Source organism: Mustela erminea, chromosome 11, assembly GCF_009829155.1.
Source record: "Mustela erminea isolate mMusErm1 chromosome 11, mMusErm1.Pri, whole genome shotgun sequence".
Classification (NCBI taxonomy): domain Eukaryota; kingdom Metazoa; phylum Chordata; class Mammalia; order Carnivora; family Mustelidae; genus Mustela; species Mustela erminea.
This window is the reverse complement of record NC_045624.1, coordinates 75,566,510-75,586,301: the sequence shown is the minus strand read 5'-3', so window position 1 is coordinate 75,586,301 and position 19,792 is coordinate 75,566,510. Positions and strand designations below refer to the sequence as shown.

The window sequence follows — 19,792 nt, the reverse complement described above, 5'->3', positions numbered from 1 at the left end:
TGTGGCTGAGAGGGCCTAGGGTCCATAGCCAGGACCAAGGTCTATATGCTTATTACCCAACACACGAGTGGGTGAGACTTTTCTCAGGACCCTGGGCTTACGGCGTTGGATCCCATAGCTCCCCAGAGGCATTTCTGTTTGTTGATGGATGATAAATTATTGTTGTTGAGGGGGAGGACAAAAGCAAGGAACCTCTTATTTCACCATGAGGCTGCTATTACTCCTCCGAAGTATTTTCTTTTAATCTACATTTCTCTCATTATCAAGATTGTGCACTTCTTCTTCTTTTTTTTCTAATGCATTTCTTCTTTGGGAATTACCTGATCATGTTCTTTGCCCATTTTTCTTTGGAGGTGATTGCATTTTTTTTTCTTTTAAAATTCTTTGGACCACAAAGATATCAATTATTTAGATAAATATGGCAAATCCTACTACCAGATTTTGTCTTTCAATCTTGTTTGTAGTGCTTTGGGTTCTGTTTTTTTTTTTTTCTTTTCTGGCCACAGTATCCTTCTTTGTGGTATTTTCTTTTTTCATTATGCTTGCATACATTTGCCACCAGAGGCGTTAGCTTTGGAAGAAACCAATTACTGGGGGAAATGATTCATTATCAAAACAGAGAAATAGTTATCATATTTTTTAAAGTGCAGAAATATTAAAATCCTGTAAGAGCCCTTTATAAATGCAAGGCAAAATATTTATAGTACATCAGAGTATACACTCCATAACTTCACATCCTGAGCCTCACCCCAGCCCCTAGAATTCTGTACTGATGTGTGTGGTTGGTTTGAGAGCCATGATAATGTGAAAACACAAGAACCAGCAGGATCACGTCCACAGAGAATGAAGACTGGTGGTTCCATAGGACCCACTGTGAAAAGACGTGTACAATGGGAATTATTTACACTCCTCAACCATTCTCACAAAAATTAATGGAAGTTTTAAAAGCAGTCTTTTTATTCTTTAAATGCAGAAATAATCTTTATTATTCCAACTGGGAGATGATGTATTTACAAGCATTTTAGACAAGATGATTCTGGTCATATAAAAGTTTAGCTTTATTATAGCACTTGATGCAAACATTCAGTACTTTTTGCCACTTCTGTCATCTTTCAGCAAGGCAGTAAGTTACAAATAAACAAAAACTATACAATTTATTAACAAAATCTACTTTGAATTATTCTATAAGTTTTAGAATGCAATTAATACCAGTATTTCCGTCCATTTGATAATGTGTCTTCTGGTTCCTTTAATCTTAAAGTCTGCAGACTCTGAACTTGGTGGAATGATCTTTGGTTGCGGTAGGAAATGTTAAACAAATAATTCTACAGAGTTTTTCCAGTAAGCGCTTGCTTTTTAACTTTGATTAAATGCCATGTTTTACACAAATATTAGAAAGTATTTAACAGCTGCTACGGTCACAGTTCACTAGCGCTTTGCTCCAGCCTGGACACTGACCATGGAAAAGTAGATGCCTTTCTGAGCCAGCAGCTGTTGATGCGTGCCGTGCTCCTTGACCTTGCCGTTCTGAAACACCACTATTAAGTCTGCGTTCTGGATGGTGGACAGGCGGTGCGCGATCACGATGCAGGTGCGGCCTTCTCTGGCTTTGTCCAGGGCTTCTTGGACAACCTGATCAATAACCACATAAATTAATTCTGATAAAAACAGGCCTCTCCTTTCCTTCTCCATCATAAGGCTCACAATCTTCCAACAAGAGGTGCTTCTTTAATGACAGTATCCGTGAAATATCACAGAATTGATAAAGCAAGGAATGTGTCATCTCAGAAGATAAGGGATTCCTAGACTGGATTAGTTCTGAGGCAGAAGACATCTATTCTTGGAGTTATAACAATAAATACGGTCTGTGCATTCATCATTTGAAAACATGTACTGGTGTGCCCACCCACACAACATCCGTCAGCGCGGCCCTCCAGTCCATCCAGCTCTACAGCAAATCCAGGGAGACCGAGTGCAGGCTGAACACAGCCTCCTTGAATTTTGGGATTTTAGTAAAGATCGGGGATGTCTCAGAATTAATATGTCTTTCAGATACCTGAAAAGCCAACTTTTTCTCAAACTGAAAATGATTACTAATATTTATCTTAAGGTAGAGTCAGTTTTTATACTGCATTAACCACCCACTTCTTCATACAGTTGCCGGAGAGATGCCACTGGTGGAAATGGGAAAGTGGCCCCTGAACACGACGTCTTCGGTCAATACAAAGTGATCCAGGGTTATTTTTTTTGGAGCCTGGGTGCTACAAGACTAATTTCCCCTATTTTGTCTTAGGGTTCTTGAATCACAGCAGCAGAAGGTATCCACATTCTGCGGAAAGCTGATGTAAGTAACAATCAACATAGCTTGGCTGAATTTTGTTCTCTACCATGGAAGACAGAAGCATTTAAAGACAACCAGATCAAGGGTAATGAATCCGATTTTAATTCGTACCTTTTCGGGGCACCTGGGTGGCTCCCTCATTAAGTATCAGCCTTCGCCTCAGGTCCTGATCCCAGAGTCCGGGGATCAAGCCCCACCAAGGGCTCTCCCTGTTCCGTGGGAAGCCTGTTCTCCCTCTCCCACTCCCCCTGCTTGTGTGCCCTCTCTCGCTGTCTGTCTCTGTCAAATAAATAAAATCTTTAAAAATAAACAAATAAATAAATAAATTTGTACCTTTTCACTTTCTGTATCCAGAGCTGACGTAGCTTCGTCCAGAAGCAAAATGTGAGGCTGCCGAACAAGGGCGCGAGCTATGGCAATGCGCTGCTTCTGGCCCCCAGAGAGCTGGGTTCCTTTGTCTCCTACTCTGGTGTTGTATTTCTGTGAAGAGGGTTTTGTTATTAGGAGACACAGAACTAACATTCCTAAAAAAGAGTTTGTCCACAGATAATAGGATAACCGCTTCCATAAACACACAAAAATGTTTCGGTTCAGAAGCTAAGAATGGGCTCACAGAGGATTATACACCAAAAATGCACCTCTCGATGGCAGATTTGATCTCTCTTCTTGAAAATAGACATTTGGGGGGCACCTCGGTGGCTCAGTGGGTTAAGCCTCTGCCTTCAGCTCAGTTATGATCCTGGCGTCCTGGGATGGAGCCCTGCCCCACACTACCTGTTCAGGGGGGAGTCTGCTTCTTCCTTTCCCTCTGCTCCTGCTCCCGCTCTCACATGTGCTGTCTCTCTCTCTCTCTTCCTCTCTCTCTCTCTCAAATAAATAAAAATCTTTAAAAACAATTTAAAAAAAAAGAAAATAGACATTTAGGTCTGAGAAGCTATGTTTTAGTGTAAACAAGTCAATATCTTTATGAGAAAGAATACTGTTACAATGTTAGTCTCTTCTAGTCTTCTGGTTTCGTTATATTCGGGGCAAAGTTTGGTTCAAGGAAGGAAATCTGACTTAAAATGGGCTAAGCAATAAATGAAACTCATTTTACTTACAACCAGCAGGTGGTGCTCTCTGCATTGAAGTCAGGAAGGGAAGCCATTTCTTGGGATGCTAGCTAACCTTCCGGTATCTGTTTTTATAAATCTCAAAACACTTCAAAAATCTTAATGGATGCTAAGGAATTCCATCTTGATATCTAACCTTAAAGCTAACATAAATATCCTGGTTTAATTTTTGTGACTTCAGAGTTCTCCCAAAGTTCTTCACATATTGTGTCCCACAGTAGGTAACTGTCAATAACTACTCAATAGAATGATAGGGACAGGAGTTAAAAGGACATGTAGGAGAGAGCAGGAACAAGATGTGACAGCATGTGTAACCTAAAAGACAATACTATCATAATTTTCAGCTCCTTGCTAGGCTGGAATTTTAGTCAAATCCTGGGCTCTGATTCTGACCCCCAGAGTTTCAATTAAAAATCCATGTTCTGTGGGGCACCTGGGTGGCTCAGTGGGTTAAGCCTCTGCCTTCAGTTCAGGTCATGATCTTGGGGTCCTGGCATCAAGCCCTACATCGGGCTCTCTGCTCAGCAGGGAGCCTGCTTCCCCCTCTCTCTATGCCAGCCTCTCTGCCTACTTGTGATCTCTCTCTGTCAAATAAATAAAATATTTTAAAAAAATTCATGTTCTATGTAGGATTGCCTATTTTTATTGGCTATGTCTGGTTGCCCTAGTCCAAGGGCTGTCAGACTGAGATCTCCCCCAGCGGGTGGAGTCCAAGGACCCCAGAACCGCAGGCGCCTCAGGAGGTAGGAGTGCTGTGTGTCCCATGTGAGGGCAGGGGTTTCCAGGCTGCACTGAGACCCTATGATCCTGCTGTAGCAGGTAAGGCAGGGCTGTGACTCTGAAGGAAGATAGTAACCAGTAAAGGGGATTAAAGCTGTATCTTTCAAGTTTTCTAGCCTTGGGAAAGACCGATCATCCATAGTGGGGCATGAAGCTTAAAAGAAGGGGAGAGGGACAATTCCTCCCCCAAGGGGGCCTATGATGTGGGGGCAGCAGATATCACAGGAAGAGCCTCAAGAAAAGGAAGTCTGGGAAAAAGCTGGTATTGCTGTCTTTCCCCATAAGGAAACTGCCTTCCCCACTGGTTTGAGGCTACTGAGCTTTATGTTTGAGGGGTGCTTCCTTATGATACAGACAAGTCAGGTCAAGGTGTCTTCAAAATGCAGTACCTAACCTAAGGGGCTTAAGAGAGGGCAAGAGATTCCTTTTATGTAACTTCCCAGGAAGAATTCAGAGGGCATCCATGGGCAACAAACAGCTCGGGAGCCCCATGGAAGATTTCAAGAATCAGCCCTCTAAGCAGAGCCTGGGGGCCATGAAATGTGCAATGATGAGAGATTACATAGTAATACAGTCACAGCAAGGGCTCAGCTCTATTCAGGGAGAGCCTTCTTTCTGACCTGGGTTCAGTTCCCCAGCCTGGCCTGACTCCCCAGAGGTAGGTTTGCAGCTTTGGGGAGAGCAGCAAGGAGGCAGAAGGAAGGTTGGGAAAGAAATGGAGGCAGAGGGGTTGTGCCTGCTTCTGTGGGTGCTGTACTGAGTGAGACTCAGAGGGAAAGGCTTCCTCCATATATGTCCTTCTCAGTCAGGCTTGCTCACCAGGGAAGCCAGCCGGGTGATCAGGCAAACAGTATCAAATGGGAATAGGAAGTGTGGCAAGACGTTGTATACAGGTGTGTATTTTGGTTGCTCCCTTCTCTTCACCTTTGGAAAACCAGCCCTTTAGAAATCCAAGTGCAGGCCAGGGAGGCTGCCATAGGCTCCTATTTTGGAGAAAGACTTACATCAGGGAGTGTCTCGATGAAGGGGTGTATGTTGGCCTCCTTGGCTGCCTGCACGATCTCTTCCTGTGACACGACCCGGCTGTTGTCTCCGTAGGCGATGTTCTCCGCGATGCTGCAGTCGAACAGGATGGGCTCCTGGGACACAATGCCCAGGTGGGCTCGGAGCCACTGGACATTCAGGTTCTTTATCTCCTCGCCGTCAATCAACTGAAAATGAGCGTTCATAGGTAACTTCAGGACCGGCACATTTTTAATTTAGCAAAATCGGTATCCTTATCTCATACACTAAAATTGCCAAGTTACTGTGGGACACTTTTGCTGTTGTTGCGTTTGGACTGTCAAAGATAACTGAACTAGGTCACAGTTTTACACTCTGATGAACTGTCACGTTCCTTCTGTTTGAACTCTAGGTTCTCATATGCATGTGATAAGCAGGATAATCCCCCCACTCCCAAGATACCCAGAGTCTAATCCACGAAACCTCTGATTGTTATATGCCATGGCAAAGGGAATTAAGGTACAAGGTTGCTCATCAGCTGATCTCAACATACGAAGATGATCTTGGATGATCCAGTGGGCCCGATGTAATCATGAGAGCCCTTCACTATTCAAGAGGGAGGCAGGACAGTATCAGAGTGGGGCAATTAGTCATTGTTGGCTTTGAAGACTGAGGGAGGGGCCAGGAGCTAGAAGAAGAAAACGGTCCCCTAGAGCCTGCAGAAGGAAAGCCATCCCGGTGACACTTTGATGTTAGCTTGCTGAAATCCATTCTAGACATCTGCTTCCAGAATTTGTGAGATACTAAGTTTATGCTGTTTTATACCACAAAATTTGTTGGCACCCTTATTCTTACGTATCGGTTTTTTCATAAGAAAAGTAGCCGAGATTAGACTGGAAATCAGTAACTCCTGTGAGCACACAACAGGTCTGCAGGTCAGTCTTCTCAGAATCAAGTTTTGGAAGAGCGGGGTGCAACAGTTAAATGGAAAAGAAGTGTGGGAAGGTGGCTGCTGGATCTCTAAGTAGTTGTTGATCTTGGAAAAAATGAATTAATTTCTCTGAGCGTTTCTTTGTGGGCAAAATGGGAATTATGATAATAATTCCTAAACTCCTAGAACTAGGTACTGCACAAGATCCTGAGTAGACCCCACCCAGCACAGTGCTGGGCACTGGGTATGTGTCCCAAGACCATCAGAGACTGGTAACTCCGTGTCACTGTAATTAAAACTACAGTAGAGGGACGAAGGCTGGGCGGACGGAATGATAGCAGACATCTATCTTGTTGGGCCAAAGGAGTGGGAAGCAGAAGCTGTCTCTTCTCTGGTGACCTGGCTCCCTGGGTTACGCTACAGGAGCCTGGGGAGTGCTCCTTCCAGCCTTGCTCAGATGCACATATGTCTGCACCAAACATCAACTTTGCAAGAGAACTCTGGTATTCAAGTGAGATAGCTAGTCGTTCCCTCTGGAGAAGCCAGTGAATCAGCTTCAGGCTTTTCCTGTAGTGCTAGTGAGGGTCTACCATGCTATATACACCCTCTGGATCTCATGTGCCTGACTGGGTGCCCCTGGGAGATAGCTGGCAGGTACAATCTCTGCTGCAGGAACATGGCTTCTGTTTGTGAAGCTGGCAAGTGTAGGGATAGGAAACACAGTCATGACCTTCTTAGTACCCAGCCCAGTTGCCATGGAGACTATTTCAGCATCTATGTTCTAGGCTTCCTCACAGTGTTAAGTGAAGTGGGAAGTAGAGGGTAGAGAGAGGCAGTAAAAACCATACAAGAATGTGGCACAACAGCAGATCTTGTGAGATGGAATACTGTACTTGAGAAATGGAAATTTCAGGAAAGGAGTAGCTTAATTTTTTTCAAGCTTATGCTGCTGGCAGGAAAACAGACACTGCTTAACTAGTATCATTAGACAAATTGCAATGATCCCACTGAATTTTAATGAGTTTCTTTATCACGCTGAATACAGTAACACTCTTGGTCCTCCTCAGTTCCACATGATACACTGGAATTGAAAATTCTTAAAGCCTGTGTTAACTGAAGCATCCTTTCTGTAGAGAAAACATGTTTAGAAGCCCAGATGGAAAAGAGACCAACGCAGAGGCTCTTTGGCTGAGGCATAGGTGATGGTCTGAGGGAAGACCAAGGAACTTTGGGGGATCGGGAAACACTGTTCAAGAGACACTGACCTAAATAAAACTTAACCAGGAAATTCAACCCCTTGGTAATAATAAGGTAAAACCAGATTAAATTACTATCTTGTTTTAGATTGCTAAATGTACTGCTGTCTTCATTAGCATAATCAAAAAGTAAATATGTAGTATTCTGCTATCTGTACTCTGAAATCATGATTACAGATATAAATTATTGAGCACTGACTCGATTATAGGTCCTGTGATAAGCCTGACTCAGGCATTCTCTTTTTTAATCTTCACAACACCCCTAGTAAGATAGCTGTTTTTTGTGGGTTTTTTTTTTAAAGATTTATTTATTTTAGAAAGAAAAAGTGAGTGTGTGGTGAGTGGGGGGAGGGGCATGAGAGAAAAACCCAAGTCGATTCCATGCTGAGTGACCCGGGGTAGGGGGGACAGCGGAGGGTGGGGGCTCTATCTCACCGCCCCTGAGATCCTGACCTGAGTCAAAACCAAGAGTCAGACACACAATTGACTGAGCCCCCTAGGCACCCCTGGAGTAGGTGTGGTTTTAATCTCCATTTTACAGATTAAAAAAATGAGCAAAGTTAGGTGACTTACACAAGATCACACAGTAACTATGGAACCTGGGGTTGAATTTTTACACTGTAAGTTGGGTTTTGGTAACACAGTGCCTTATAATTGAAAGATGATCTCTGCCTTCCATCACAGAAGAAAGCCCCCATGTTAGCTCAGGCGCCCACCCGGTACTATCCAGACCATGATAACAGGCTTCTGATGATGGTGGGTGTGCTAGGAGAGGGGAGACAGGAAAGGTCGGGGAAGACTAAGACCAGAGGCGATTTAACAGTGAGGGTAATGAAGTTCAGCTTCAAGAGTCCCAAACTGCAGGTAATTGCTGGGGGCTGAACTGTGTTCGGGGTGGGAGGGAGGCCAGGCTGCAGTCAGGAATCTCTTCTGGGTGAGTATTTACATATCAGCCTATAGAGGAAAGGGACCTGAGCGGCACCTGGGGGGGCTCAGTCGGTGAGGCGTCTGCCCCCCATTCAGGTCATGATCCTGGGGTCCAGGGATGGAGCCCCAAGTACTCCCAGTGCTCAGCACCGAGTCTGCTTCTCCTTCTCCTACTCCTCGAACTCATGCTCCCTCTTGGGCACATGCCCTCTCTCACTCAAATAAATAAATAAATGAGAAAAAGGATTTGAATCTTTAAGGTTTCACTATTTTGTTGTGATTTGTTTTATTAGAAGTAAATATTCACTTTTGTACCTAATTTTGCATTCATAATTTTGTATCTTTCTTAGGTAGAGTCCCTAAAAACTTACAACCTGGAGGTGGCTCAGTGGGTTAAAGCCTTTGCCCTTGGCTCAGGTCATGATCCTAGGGTCCTGGGATCGAGTCCCACATTGGGCTCTCTGCTTGGCAGGGAACCTACATCCTCCTCTCTCTCTGCCTGCTTCTCTGCCTACTTGTGATCTCCGTCTGTCAAATAAATGAATAAAATCTTAAAAAAAAAAAAAAAAGTACAACCTGCTGGCCCCACAAAACTTGGAATGCCCCCGCTGTATAACTCCGTAGCTTCATTTTTCAAGGCTCTCCACAGGTTAACCTACACCTTTCAAATTTATCAGTTTAGTGGTTCTCAGATGACGGCTGCCATTAGAATCATCTGGGGAAATTGTAAAAATTAATAGGCCAGATCCTGACGGAATGCAATGAGCCAGGCTGGCTGTGTTCTTCAGTTGTTCTGAGAACCACAGCTCCAGTCACCATGACTCAAAGTATCATTCAAGGCCCACCGACGGTCATGAGGACTTCCGGACCTCAGGGTCACATCCTTCTTCAGTTCTTATGGGCAATCATGCCCAGAGCCATGTTCATGTTTACACGCCAAGGAGAACTAACTACTAGTCACCTACAGGCTGGGTTATTAAGGGTTACTAATTGATATGCATCAACAAAACTTGGCACATTTGTTCGTGCTTCTTGAGGACACTTCCGCTAGAATTCTGGCTGCTGTGTACCACTTGGCAGGACTTCAAAGCCCTAGCACAAATGTACAGGAGCTGATAACAGTGTTCCTACAATAGACAAGGACACACTGTTTTTCTTGTGTTTTCAGTGTTGTCTTGAGATGGTTATTGCCCTGTGTACTTGGCATTCATTTCCATATTCTTCTCTGCCTTTCCATATATGAAGGGAGTGGAAGGCTAACGGCTGTTTCCCAGACTCTCTTCTGGTTCTGAAAGTAACTGTGGTTCTACCAGCGAGAGGCACTGTGCAAAATCTGGAAGGCCTAGGCTGATTCTCTTTAGTAGCCAAACTAACAGTGCACTGTCTATGAGTGCAGTGGGGTGGTCGTGAGATTGTTTTTTTTTTTTTTGCTCTTCCTTAATGGATTATAATTTAAAAGTTTAAGAATCACAGATCTCATTAAGTCTGCTATTTCAGCCAAAATCAGCTATATGGACATTGGGAGCAAATCACCTACCAGCCACAGCTCACATTATCCTTTCTTTTTCCACTTCAAATTTATTTTTCTCATTTTTGCTGAGGTTTTTATTTTTTAAATTATTTTTAAAATTTAAATTCAATTAATTAACATATAATGTATTACTGGTTTCAGAGGTAGAGGTCAGTGATTCATCAGTCTTATACAATACCCAGTGCTCATTACATCACATGCCCTCCTTAATGTTCATCACCCAGTTACCCCCTCCCCCCACCCACTATCCCTCCAGCAACCCTCACTTTGTCTCTTGCATCAAATGACATCTTGACTGCTCAGTCTTTCAACCTCAGGCAATCAGCTCTACTGGTCCCGTAAGAGCCAGCTCTAGACCTATGTTCTTTTATATAACTCATGGAAGTATATGTCGCATCTCTTCAGGTAAAGTCTTTGAGTACAGACATCATAACCTATAATTCATTAGAGCTCAACATTTAATACACTGCTTACTCAACATCTGTTAAGGGTCATAATCAGTGTCTAAGAGCTAACATTTCCTTCTATAATTGCTTCCTTTGTCTCTTCCTTTAGAGTTCCCTGTTCAAACTTTAACAGCAAAATTGAAGCATAAAATCAGAATCCACTGAAAATTTGAAACAAGAAAGTAAAAATAAGAGATAAAGTTCATGTAGCTGTTAAGAAACAGACTGAGTAGAATACAGTTAAAGAAATATTTATGGCTAAGTGTGACTGAATTTAAAAAGGGCCCTGGACTACAGGCTGAAACCTCTACTTTCACGACCGTCCTTAAGGCAAGTGGGGTCCATGCGGAGCTGAGGCACCAATAAGACTATACGGAACAGGTATCCATTCTGTTTGGTCAGTGCCCATGAAATTCTAGTAGTTTTTTTTTGTTCATTTGTTTGTTTGTTTTTTAAGAAAGGAAAGGGTGGGGAAAGGATAGAGAGAGAGAATCTTAAGTTGATTCCCCACCCAGCGTGGAACCTGATGTAGGGCTTGATCTCATGACCTTGAGATCATGACCTGCGCCAAAATCAAGAGTTGGACGCTTAACCAACTCAGCTACCTGGATGCCCTTACTGTTAAATATTTTTAATAGCACCTCTGAGTACAACCAATAATTAAGACTCACATGATAAAAATTTCTTCTATTCCTTCCTAATTTAATTCTTTCCTATTCTCTCTTGTAGTCATTTAAAACTTCACCACTCCCTTTATGACTCCTAGCTCATCCTCAGGACCTAAGATAGCGTCTGACAAGCACTCAGTAAACGTTTGTTGAATGTTGAATGAATAAATGCAACCCTTCATTTATTCTTTTAGTTCATGAGAAAAAGGGGATCCCTCTATATTCTTTATCTGGTCCCTCAAGTTGTTGATCTCACTTTTCTTTTTTTCCTTAGAATGTGTTTCAATACCCTCTCAATGATTTTATCTCATCCTCAGCCATAAAAATGTTCCAGCTTTCCCCATCCTGACCGTCTCCCTGGACTCTGCCTCCCTGCTCACACTGCTGTTTTAATTGTCTTTCTTTCACCTTTGATCTTCTAGATAGTCTGCACTCAGTCTCCACCTCCCCTTCTTACTGTGCCTCAGCCAAGCTAAATGCATTCCCACCACAACCCCCATTCGCCAAGAACACTTAAAAATGTCACAAGTAGTCCATTCATTATCAAATCCTATCATGTCTTTTCAGTCTTCATCTTCCTACCTGTCCCCAGGATCTGTCATTGCGGACTCTACTTTCTCCTTCTTGAAACATACCCCATCCTTGCTTCCCATCTTACTGTCTCTCTTGGCACCTCTCCCCCTCCTCTATCTTTCCGGCTACTTAAGTTCTTTGCTAGCTCTTCTCGTGTAAGCGGAAGCCTAGCCAGGGGAAGGGGGAGGGTGGTAAAAAAGGCCACTCATGAAGGAGAGTGGTGGGGCCGTTGGAGAGAGAGCCCGGAGAAGCAGCCTGGGAAAGCAGACACAGCTTGGAGCCCATATGTAGGATGTAAGACTTTCAGGGAGACTGTTGTTCCAGGGTTGGAAAAACTATGGCTTATAGTCAAGAGTTACATACATGCAGGCATTTAGATGATAAAAAAGTTGAAGTGAGGAGGTGAGAAAGAAAGTGTGCTCACCACTGTACCAGCCAAGGGGTCATAAAACCGCTCAAGGAGCTGGACCACCGTGCTCTTCCCACAGCCGCTGCTGCCCACCAGTGCCAGCGTCTGGCCCTTCTTCACCTCGAGGCTCAGCCCCTGCAGCACGGGGATGTCTGGTCGAGTGGGATAGTTGAACACGACTTCATTAAATGTCACGTTTCCTTCCAATGTATTCTAAAATCAGAACAGTGACAATAAAGGTGCTTATGGCAATCCTGAAAACTCACAGTACAGAGAACCCCCTCTAACACCAGGTGTCCAAAGACAGTGAACTTGTATTACAGTGACGCTGCAGCTGTTACTCCCAGAATGCAATCAATAAGATAAAAAAGAGTCAGGGGTTTTATAGCAGGGATTGTTAATGCAACACAAATATGCTAACTCAGACATGTTCCCCAAGAATACATTAACCTATAGGGCGCCTGGGTGGCTCAGTGGGTTAAAGATTCTGCCTTTGGTTCAGGTCATGATCCCAGGGTCCTGGGTTTGAGCCCCATATCAGGCTCTCTGCTCAGCAGAGAGCCTGCTTCCTCCTCCTCTCTCTGCCTGTCTCTCTGCCTACTTGTGATCTCTGTCTGTCAAATAAATAAATAAAATCTTTAAAAAACAAACAAACAAACAATACATTAATCTACATATAATAAAACCTGGTAAACAGGATTTGCTTATAAATTGGGCAGTCTGTCTATCTCCTTGTAGCCTTGTTACACAAAAGTACTGGATGTTAACATAAATGATTAGCATTTACTAAAATGACCTCATGATCTAGGCAGTTTCTTTTTATTCCCAGCAAATTAAAAAAAAAAAAAACCCACAGATTTTATTAAATTTCCTCTTAGAATACTTGCACTCATCAGTTAGGAATCTGTCTTACCATCAAAACATCAGACTCACCGGCTGGAGGCCTCCTGTGCTGTAGCTGTCAATCAGAGGGGTTTTTTCAATGATCATGATGACGTGGGCTGCTGATACTTTGGCTTTGGCATAGTCAGGAGCAAACGAACTGACCTGCCCCACTGCCATGGCACCAAAGACAATAGCTGAGAAGACCCTGCAAAAACACAGACGAAGCATGCGCAGAGTTTGGGTTATAATGCTAGACAGCTTACCGTTCTTCAACCACAGAGCATTGCCGCAAACAGTGAAAGACAGAAGTTAAAAAATAAAACCAACAGACTCTTCTCCTCATATAGTTCATGTCAGCGTAATACACCGTAAAATAGCCCCATTTTTCATCTGTTTCTCTCACCTCGCCTTCTAGTAATGTGACTTGGCAGCTCCTCCATTTAAGAACAGGAATTCATTTTCCTAGCCTTTGAATCCGAGTTGGCCTATGACTTGCTTTGGCCAACAGGATGTGGTGGAAATGACTGTTGCCAGTTCTAAGCCTATGACTCAGGGGGCTTGGTGTACCTTCTCTCTCTGGCACGACCACAAGCCCAGCTAGCCTGCTAGAGGACAAGGCACAGATGGAGGCAAGCTGCGTGGGCTCCAGCCAACTAGCTTGTAGTCTTCTGCACGCATGGATGAGACGAGCTGAGATCTGCTGTCTACCCCGGCTCAGGAGAACCGCCCAGCTGACCCACAGACTTGAGCGCAAATACGAATGCTTATTATTCCATGTCACTCACTGGGGCTTAGCGGCTGGTTGGTAAGCAGTGTGACTGTGGCACTCAATAACGGGTGTAGGCATTAGAGACAACGTGGACAGACCGAGAGGATATTCAACTAAGTGGAAGAAGATTGAAAAAGACAAGTGCCATATGATTTCCCTCACGTGGAATCTAAAAATACGAATGGATAAATAAAGAGCAGAATCAGACCTAGAAATCAGAGAACAAACTGATGGTTGCCAGAGGGGCAGTGGGGGGTGGGGAGCAAAATGGGTGAAGGGGAGTGGGAGAGACAGGCTTCCAGTTAGGGAATGAGTAAGTCACAGGAATAAAAGGTACAGCATAGGGAATCCAGTTCAATGATATTGTAATAGCCTTGTATGGTAAGGGATGGTAGTTGAACTAGCGGTGAGCACAGCATAATGTATAGAGAAGCTGAATCATCATGCTGCACACCTGAAACTAATGTAACATTGGGAGTCAGCTATTAACAAAAATAACAGATATGGGCAGTGGTGCTGAAATTACCTTGGGTTCTTAGAAAACATGGGAGCTGTACAGCAAAGAGTGAGCTCCTTATAGAGACAGGTCTCATGCTGCTCGCAAGATGCAATCCCCATGCTTAACCTATGGCATGGGAATCACAGCAGCTTAAAGCTGGGAAGTACTCTACAGGATATCAAGTCCAGTTCTCAGTTTGTTCCCTGAGCGACTTCCCCTAAGAAAGCTTCCATCCTTTGTTTTAGGAAGTAGCAAGTTTGATTAAGTCTATTGTTAAAAAGTTCTTTTCAAATGGAAGAAAAGAACTTTTGCATAATCCTTTTGCATAATCCAGCCCTTAACTGGAATATTGTCAAAAAGGCCCTTTACTTCTTTGGTAAATCCTTTCCCTCTGGACACTCCAGTTGCCCTCCTCTGGACACATTTCTCCACGTGCCTTTTTAGTATTTTATTTTTAAATTATTTTTTCCTTTCCAAGTTTTTATTTAAAATCCAGGTAGTTAACATACAGTGTACTATTAGTCTCAAGCGTAGAATATACTGATTCAACACTTCCAAACAATACCCAGTGCTCATCACAAGTGCCCTCCTTAATCCCCACCGGCTACTTCACCCATCCCCCCACCTCCCCTCAGCTAACCACTATTTTGTTCTCCGTGGTTAAGTCTGTTTCTGGATTTGCGTCTCTTCTCCTCCCCCCCCCCCCCCAACCCCCCGGTTTTCATCTATTTTATTTTTAAAATTCCACAGGTGGAATTCCACAGGAAATCATATGATGTTTGTCTTCCTCTGAGTTTTTCTTTGCTTAGCATCATACTCTGGCTCCATCCTTGTCATTCAAAAAGCAAGATTTCTTTCTTTTTATGGCTGAGGAATACTCTATTATATATACATGTCTCTTCTTCTTTATCCACGCAAAGGCCAAGGGACACTTGGGCTGTTTCCATAATTTGGCTACTTCCATACACCTTTTTAAACAGTGGGCCCGAGGGCACCTAGGTGGCTCAGTTGTTAAGCATCGGCCTTCGGCTCAGGTCATGATCCCAGGGTCCTGGGATCGAGCCCTGCATCAGGCTCCCTGCTTGGCGGGAAGCCTGCTTCTGCCTCTCACACTCACCCTGCTTGTGTTCTCTCTCTCTGTCTCTCTGTCAAATGTGTCTGTCTCTGTCAAATAAATAAATAAAATCTTTAAAAACAAAAAACAAAAAAAAACAAAAAAAACAATAGGCCTAGAACTAACACAGTACTTGGGAACCCGCCCAGAAGAATACCGTCACATCTCCTCCGGGCTCTAGAAAATTATACAAATGGTGAATCTCCAGCTTGTCATTATTTACTCTTATAAGATCTTTTACAAGTGGGACTAATCTTGACAGGCCTCTCCCTTCCTTTACTCAAAAGATTGATCCTCTCGATCTAAATGCCCATGTGTCAGCAACTTCCATCAATTCGATGCCTTACCTTGAAGCGAAACAATATATCAAATAATTATCTAATTTTAGCCCCAATGACAATGATGCTTGGTTTAGTCTTTTGGTCCAAGTCATAAGTAGCTCCTGCATATCATTTGTCAGACAATGATATTAGGGAGAAATTGTAAATCCTCTGTTGAGGTCATCCTGAACTAGCCATAATGCATACACAAGCAAATGTCTAAACAGAATGAAACCATTACCTCCACACCTTAGATAAGCCAGGTTTAGATGATTCTGGTTTAAATGTAAAACTGTCCTACCACTAATAATGGTATTCTATCAAAGGGCAGAGTCTCACCCACCACCAAATCTAGATGCCCAGAAAGATTATACATACTTTTCACTACCCAACTGCACATCTGAGTATTTCAGAAGAATAATTAAGTGCAGGTCTGTCTTTCCCTGACAGAGGAACAATTTTCTGCCTTCATAGCAATGGAGCACAAATCCCAGTCTAGCTTTTCCTTTGTCATTTTTTAATTTCTTCAGCTCTTACCTTCAGCTCTTCTTGTGTCAAGGAAAGCAAATGTATTCTAGAAACTCCCAGGGCTTGCAGAGCTCAGTGTCCCACACTTGCTCTTTAGTTTCCCTGTTCAGAAATTTCGTTAAAAGGATCCAAACCCTTGGTTCAGGGTTAGGCTTCTTCCCAAACGCCAAAACCTCCTGGGAACCCCTCATTGAATCACTACCCCCACTGAGCCACAGATTCAGAAAGGCCAATGTATGAGTCAGCACTGGGGAAGGGACAGTCATTGATTCCACAAAAGAAATGGGGGTACTTCTGTGATAATACACAGAGACTTGGGCAAGATTTCACCTTCTGAATCACCAGGATCTCTTCATGAAGCTTCCCAGTAAGGTTTTCTATCTAGGCATGAAGTATGTATGTTTACCTCAGTTATATTTCTAGAGTTCAATTGCCAATATTAACCCAATACTTACAACAGAACATCCGGAAAGTTCATGAACCCGTTGGCCACCAGGTAGGCACCAAATCGGAAACAGCCAGCGTAGGAAAAATACATCATTGCCTGGGTGATGGAAAATGAGATCCCGAAGATGTGTGCTTTCTTCAAAGAGTTTCTGAAAAGAAGATGTTATGAAGCTAACTTGACTTTCATTGCTCAGTCCTTAAAACATTACCTTTGCTAGATCAGCCACGGGGCATGGCAGATAAAAATGGGTTCAGTTTCCAAAAAGGTAAGATTGGTGCTCACTTTTCTGCTTGTGAAATTTTAGGAAACTGCCTAATGGAGGATTAGCTATACCTGAAAGTGTTGAGGTAAAGTTAAAATAAGCCAAGGAAAACATGAAGGTTCTGTTAGGGATTCATAAATGGAAGTTACTTCCGTCTCCCTCCACTTTTGGATGTACAAAATATATGCACTCTAGAGTCAACATTTGTTCAACACACATTTACCCAATACCTACAAGCTGCAGCAACCATGCTGGGTGACAGAAAACAATCAGTCATATTCTTGCTCTTGGGGACCCACCAGTCAAGTTGACTGTTGATTCGATTATGCAATGAAGGTACCATATAAAAAACATGCAATGAAGTTACCCTATAAAAAACATGTTAGGGGAAGAAAAGAGGAAGCACTGAACTCTCTGGGGGAGTAAGAGAAGGCAACACAATGGCGTAAATGTTGGTGGATTTTCTGAGCCCTGTGACCCAGATGATGTGGAGGTAAGCACAGGCTGGTGAACGGGCAGCCCTGTGGGCCTCCTACCTTGGCCTCAACCAGGTCAACTCCATTTCCATCTGTCTCATACATTGGGAGTTCAAATGAGAAGTTCTTCAGAAAAAAAGACTTATTTTAAAAAAAGTTTGAAAACCCATCAATCAAGTCCAACTCTCTCTTTTTACTGTGTAAGAGACTCAGAGAGGTTGGGCTGACTGTTTAGAACCGTCACTGGATAAGTGCATTAAAGGAAATACCAAAGTTCTCCACTAGAGAAGCCTCAAGAGAGGCATATTTAGGAAGCATCACCCCTTCTACCCAGGTCCCACAGATACATCAAATTTCATGTTCTATAGAGAACTCATCCCCACTGAGAGCAAATAATAGGGTCATTACCTAAACCTGATATCAGAGAGTTATTCTCTATCTGTTCTCCCCCTCTGCTTCCCGTCAGTTACCCACTGTTACAGGATCTACTTCTAAGAGGTCAGGGTCTTGTGATTTGTCTCCTGAATAATTACAAGTGCTTCCCAGCTGGTTCCCTTCTAGTGACTTCACTTGTTCCTTACCTTCTGGCCAAAGTAATCTTTCCAAAAACAAAATAAACCCCCCCCCCCCCACTCCTCTGCCACTCTTCAGTGGTTATTACCTGTACGGGACTTGCAAACTCTGTGCATACATGTATTCAAACTTCTGTTCCTGGGTCAAAGAAACAACGGTTCGGAAGTTTTCGATTGCTTCAGTTGCAATCTGTAAAAAAAAAAAGAGCACCAGGTCCAAAGGTGAATGAACAGTGGTGGTTAGTGTGAATGCCATAAAAAAGATTAATAAATTAGTTTTATTATTATGTATTACTTATTATGACCCACGAGCTTCTTCCCTATGAAAAAGAAAACTAATATACTAAATCAAATTTTAGATCTGGAAGGAAGATTGGCTGATTCAGTCTCCTCCTTATAGAGAGAGAAGCTAAGGCTTAAACAGATGTGAACACTTAGCTAAACCCAGAGCTTTCTTTACAGAGGCAGAATTCCCCTGAGAACTCAGTATTTTACAACTATTGCAGTATTCTTTCTTCTATGATGGTTATATTTTAGGTTTATGATTATTTTATATATATATATATATATATAAATATATATACTTTAATATATTTTAAATGTGATGTTCATATTTTTCTCAATAAAATTATCATTCATGACAACTGAGGAATATTTGGAAAATACTGAAAAGAAAAAAAATGAGTAAAAATCTCCATATATGTGTATTTTACATATTAGCTTATATATTGTTTTTTTCTAAGCCTATAAGTACTTAGGAAAATTGGGACCAATTTCTTTTTCTGGCTTTTGCATCATTATTTTTTTTACCTTAACAAATATCAAGAGCATTTTCCAAGCTCATTAAATACACTTTAATAATGAGATTTTTAATGGGCCACATAATATCCCAGCCAGTTAAGCATTCCTTTATGGTTGAACAAGTTTTTCCATTCTCTTCCTATTAAAAACAATGCTGTGTGGGAAGTCAGGGTGGCTCAGCTGTTAAGTGTCTGCCTTTGGCTCAGGTCATGATCACAGGGTCCTGGGATCAAGCCCCGAAACAGGCTCCCTGCCTGATGGGAAGTGTGCTTCTCTCTCTACCACTCCCCCTGCTTGTGTTCCTTCTCTCACTGTGTCTCTCTCTGTCAAATAAATAAATAAATAAATAAAATCTTTGAAAAAAATTAAAAACAATGCTGTGATAAACATCCTTACACATAAACCTTTGTCCAAAGTAAATTATTTTCTTGAGAGTTTTTTTTTTTTTTAAGGTTTTATTTATTTGACCGACAGAGATCACAAGTAAGGCAGAGAGGCAGGCAGAGAGAGAGGGAAGCAGGCTCCCTGCTGAGCAGAGAGTCTAATGTGGGGCTCGATCCCAGGACCCTGGGACCATGACCTGAGCCGAAAGCAGAGGCTTTAACCCACTGAGCCACCCTGGCGCCCCATGAGAAAAGTTCTTAAAGGTGAAATTACTAGTCAAAGGGAATAAACAAATTTTTAAGGAACATGGCACATATTATCCATTTGTTTCCCAGAAAGTTTCTCCCATTCAGTTATTTTTTTAATTGAATGCAATTTCCAACCAGTCTTTGTAATTAGGATAAATATATTCTTTTAGAGTCTAGGTAAAGGGCTGTGGAAAACCTGAAAAATTCCAGTGCACAAAATAAGATTTCAGCCTATATCAGCCATGAGACTTTGAAATCTCTCTCTGTGTCCTGGTCTTCTCATATGTAAAATGAGGGGGATGGACAAGAGTGTCTTGAAGTCCCTTTCAACTCTGTAATTCCAAGAAAAATAGCTTTTAACTCTATATCTAAATTATGAATCAGTGAGTAAGGGAAATTATTTTTCTATGAAGATGTTCTTCCTTTCTCTGGCCTGTACACTGGTCAGAACAGATTTTTTTTTTTTTTTTTTTTTTAAGAGCCAGGAGAGGGACAGAGGGAGAGAGAGAG

At 42.6% G+C, this 19,792-nt stretch overlaps 1 protein-coding gene across 1 annotated transcript in view; it reads right to left on the bottom strand.

The window, feature by feature from the left end:
• Nucleotides 1-1,040: 1,040 nt before the first annotated feature.
• Nucleotides 1,041-19,792, bottom strand: part of ABCB1 (ATP binding cassette subfamily B member 1) — a 107,354-nt gene continuing 88,602 nt past the window's right edge. The window contains exons 22-28 of the mRNA XM_032304512.1: nucleotides 17,939-18,039; nucleotides 16,547-16,687; nucleotides 12,910-13,066; nucleotides 11,992-12,189; nucleotides 5,238-5,444; nucleotides 2,675-2,821; nucleotides 1,041-1,632 (exon numbers count right to left, since the gene is read on the bottom strand). Of these exons, the coding sequence (XP_032160403.1) occupies nucleotides 1,429-1,632; nucleotides 2,675-2,821; nucleotides 5,238-5,444; nucleotides 11,992-12,189; nucleotides 12,910-13,066; nucleotides 16,547-16,687; nucleotides 17,939-18,039 (1,155 nt within the window). The 3' untranslated portion in view covers nucleotides 1,041-1,428. The remainder of the gene's footprint in view (nucleotides 1,633-2,674; nucleotides 2,822-5,237; nucleotides 5,445-11,991; nucleotides 12,190-12,909; nucleotides 13,067-16,546; nucleotides 16,688-17,938; nucleotides 18,040-19,792) is intronic.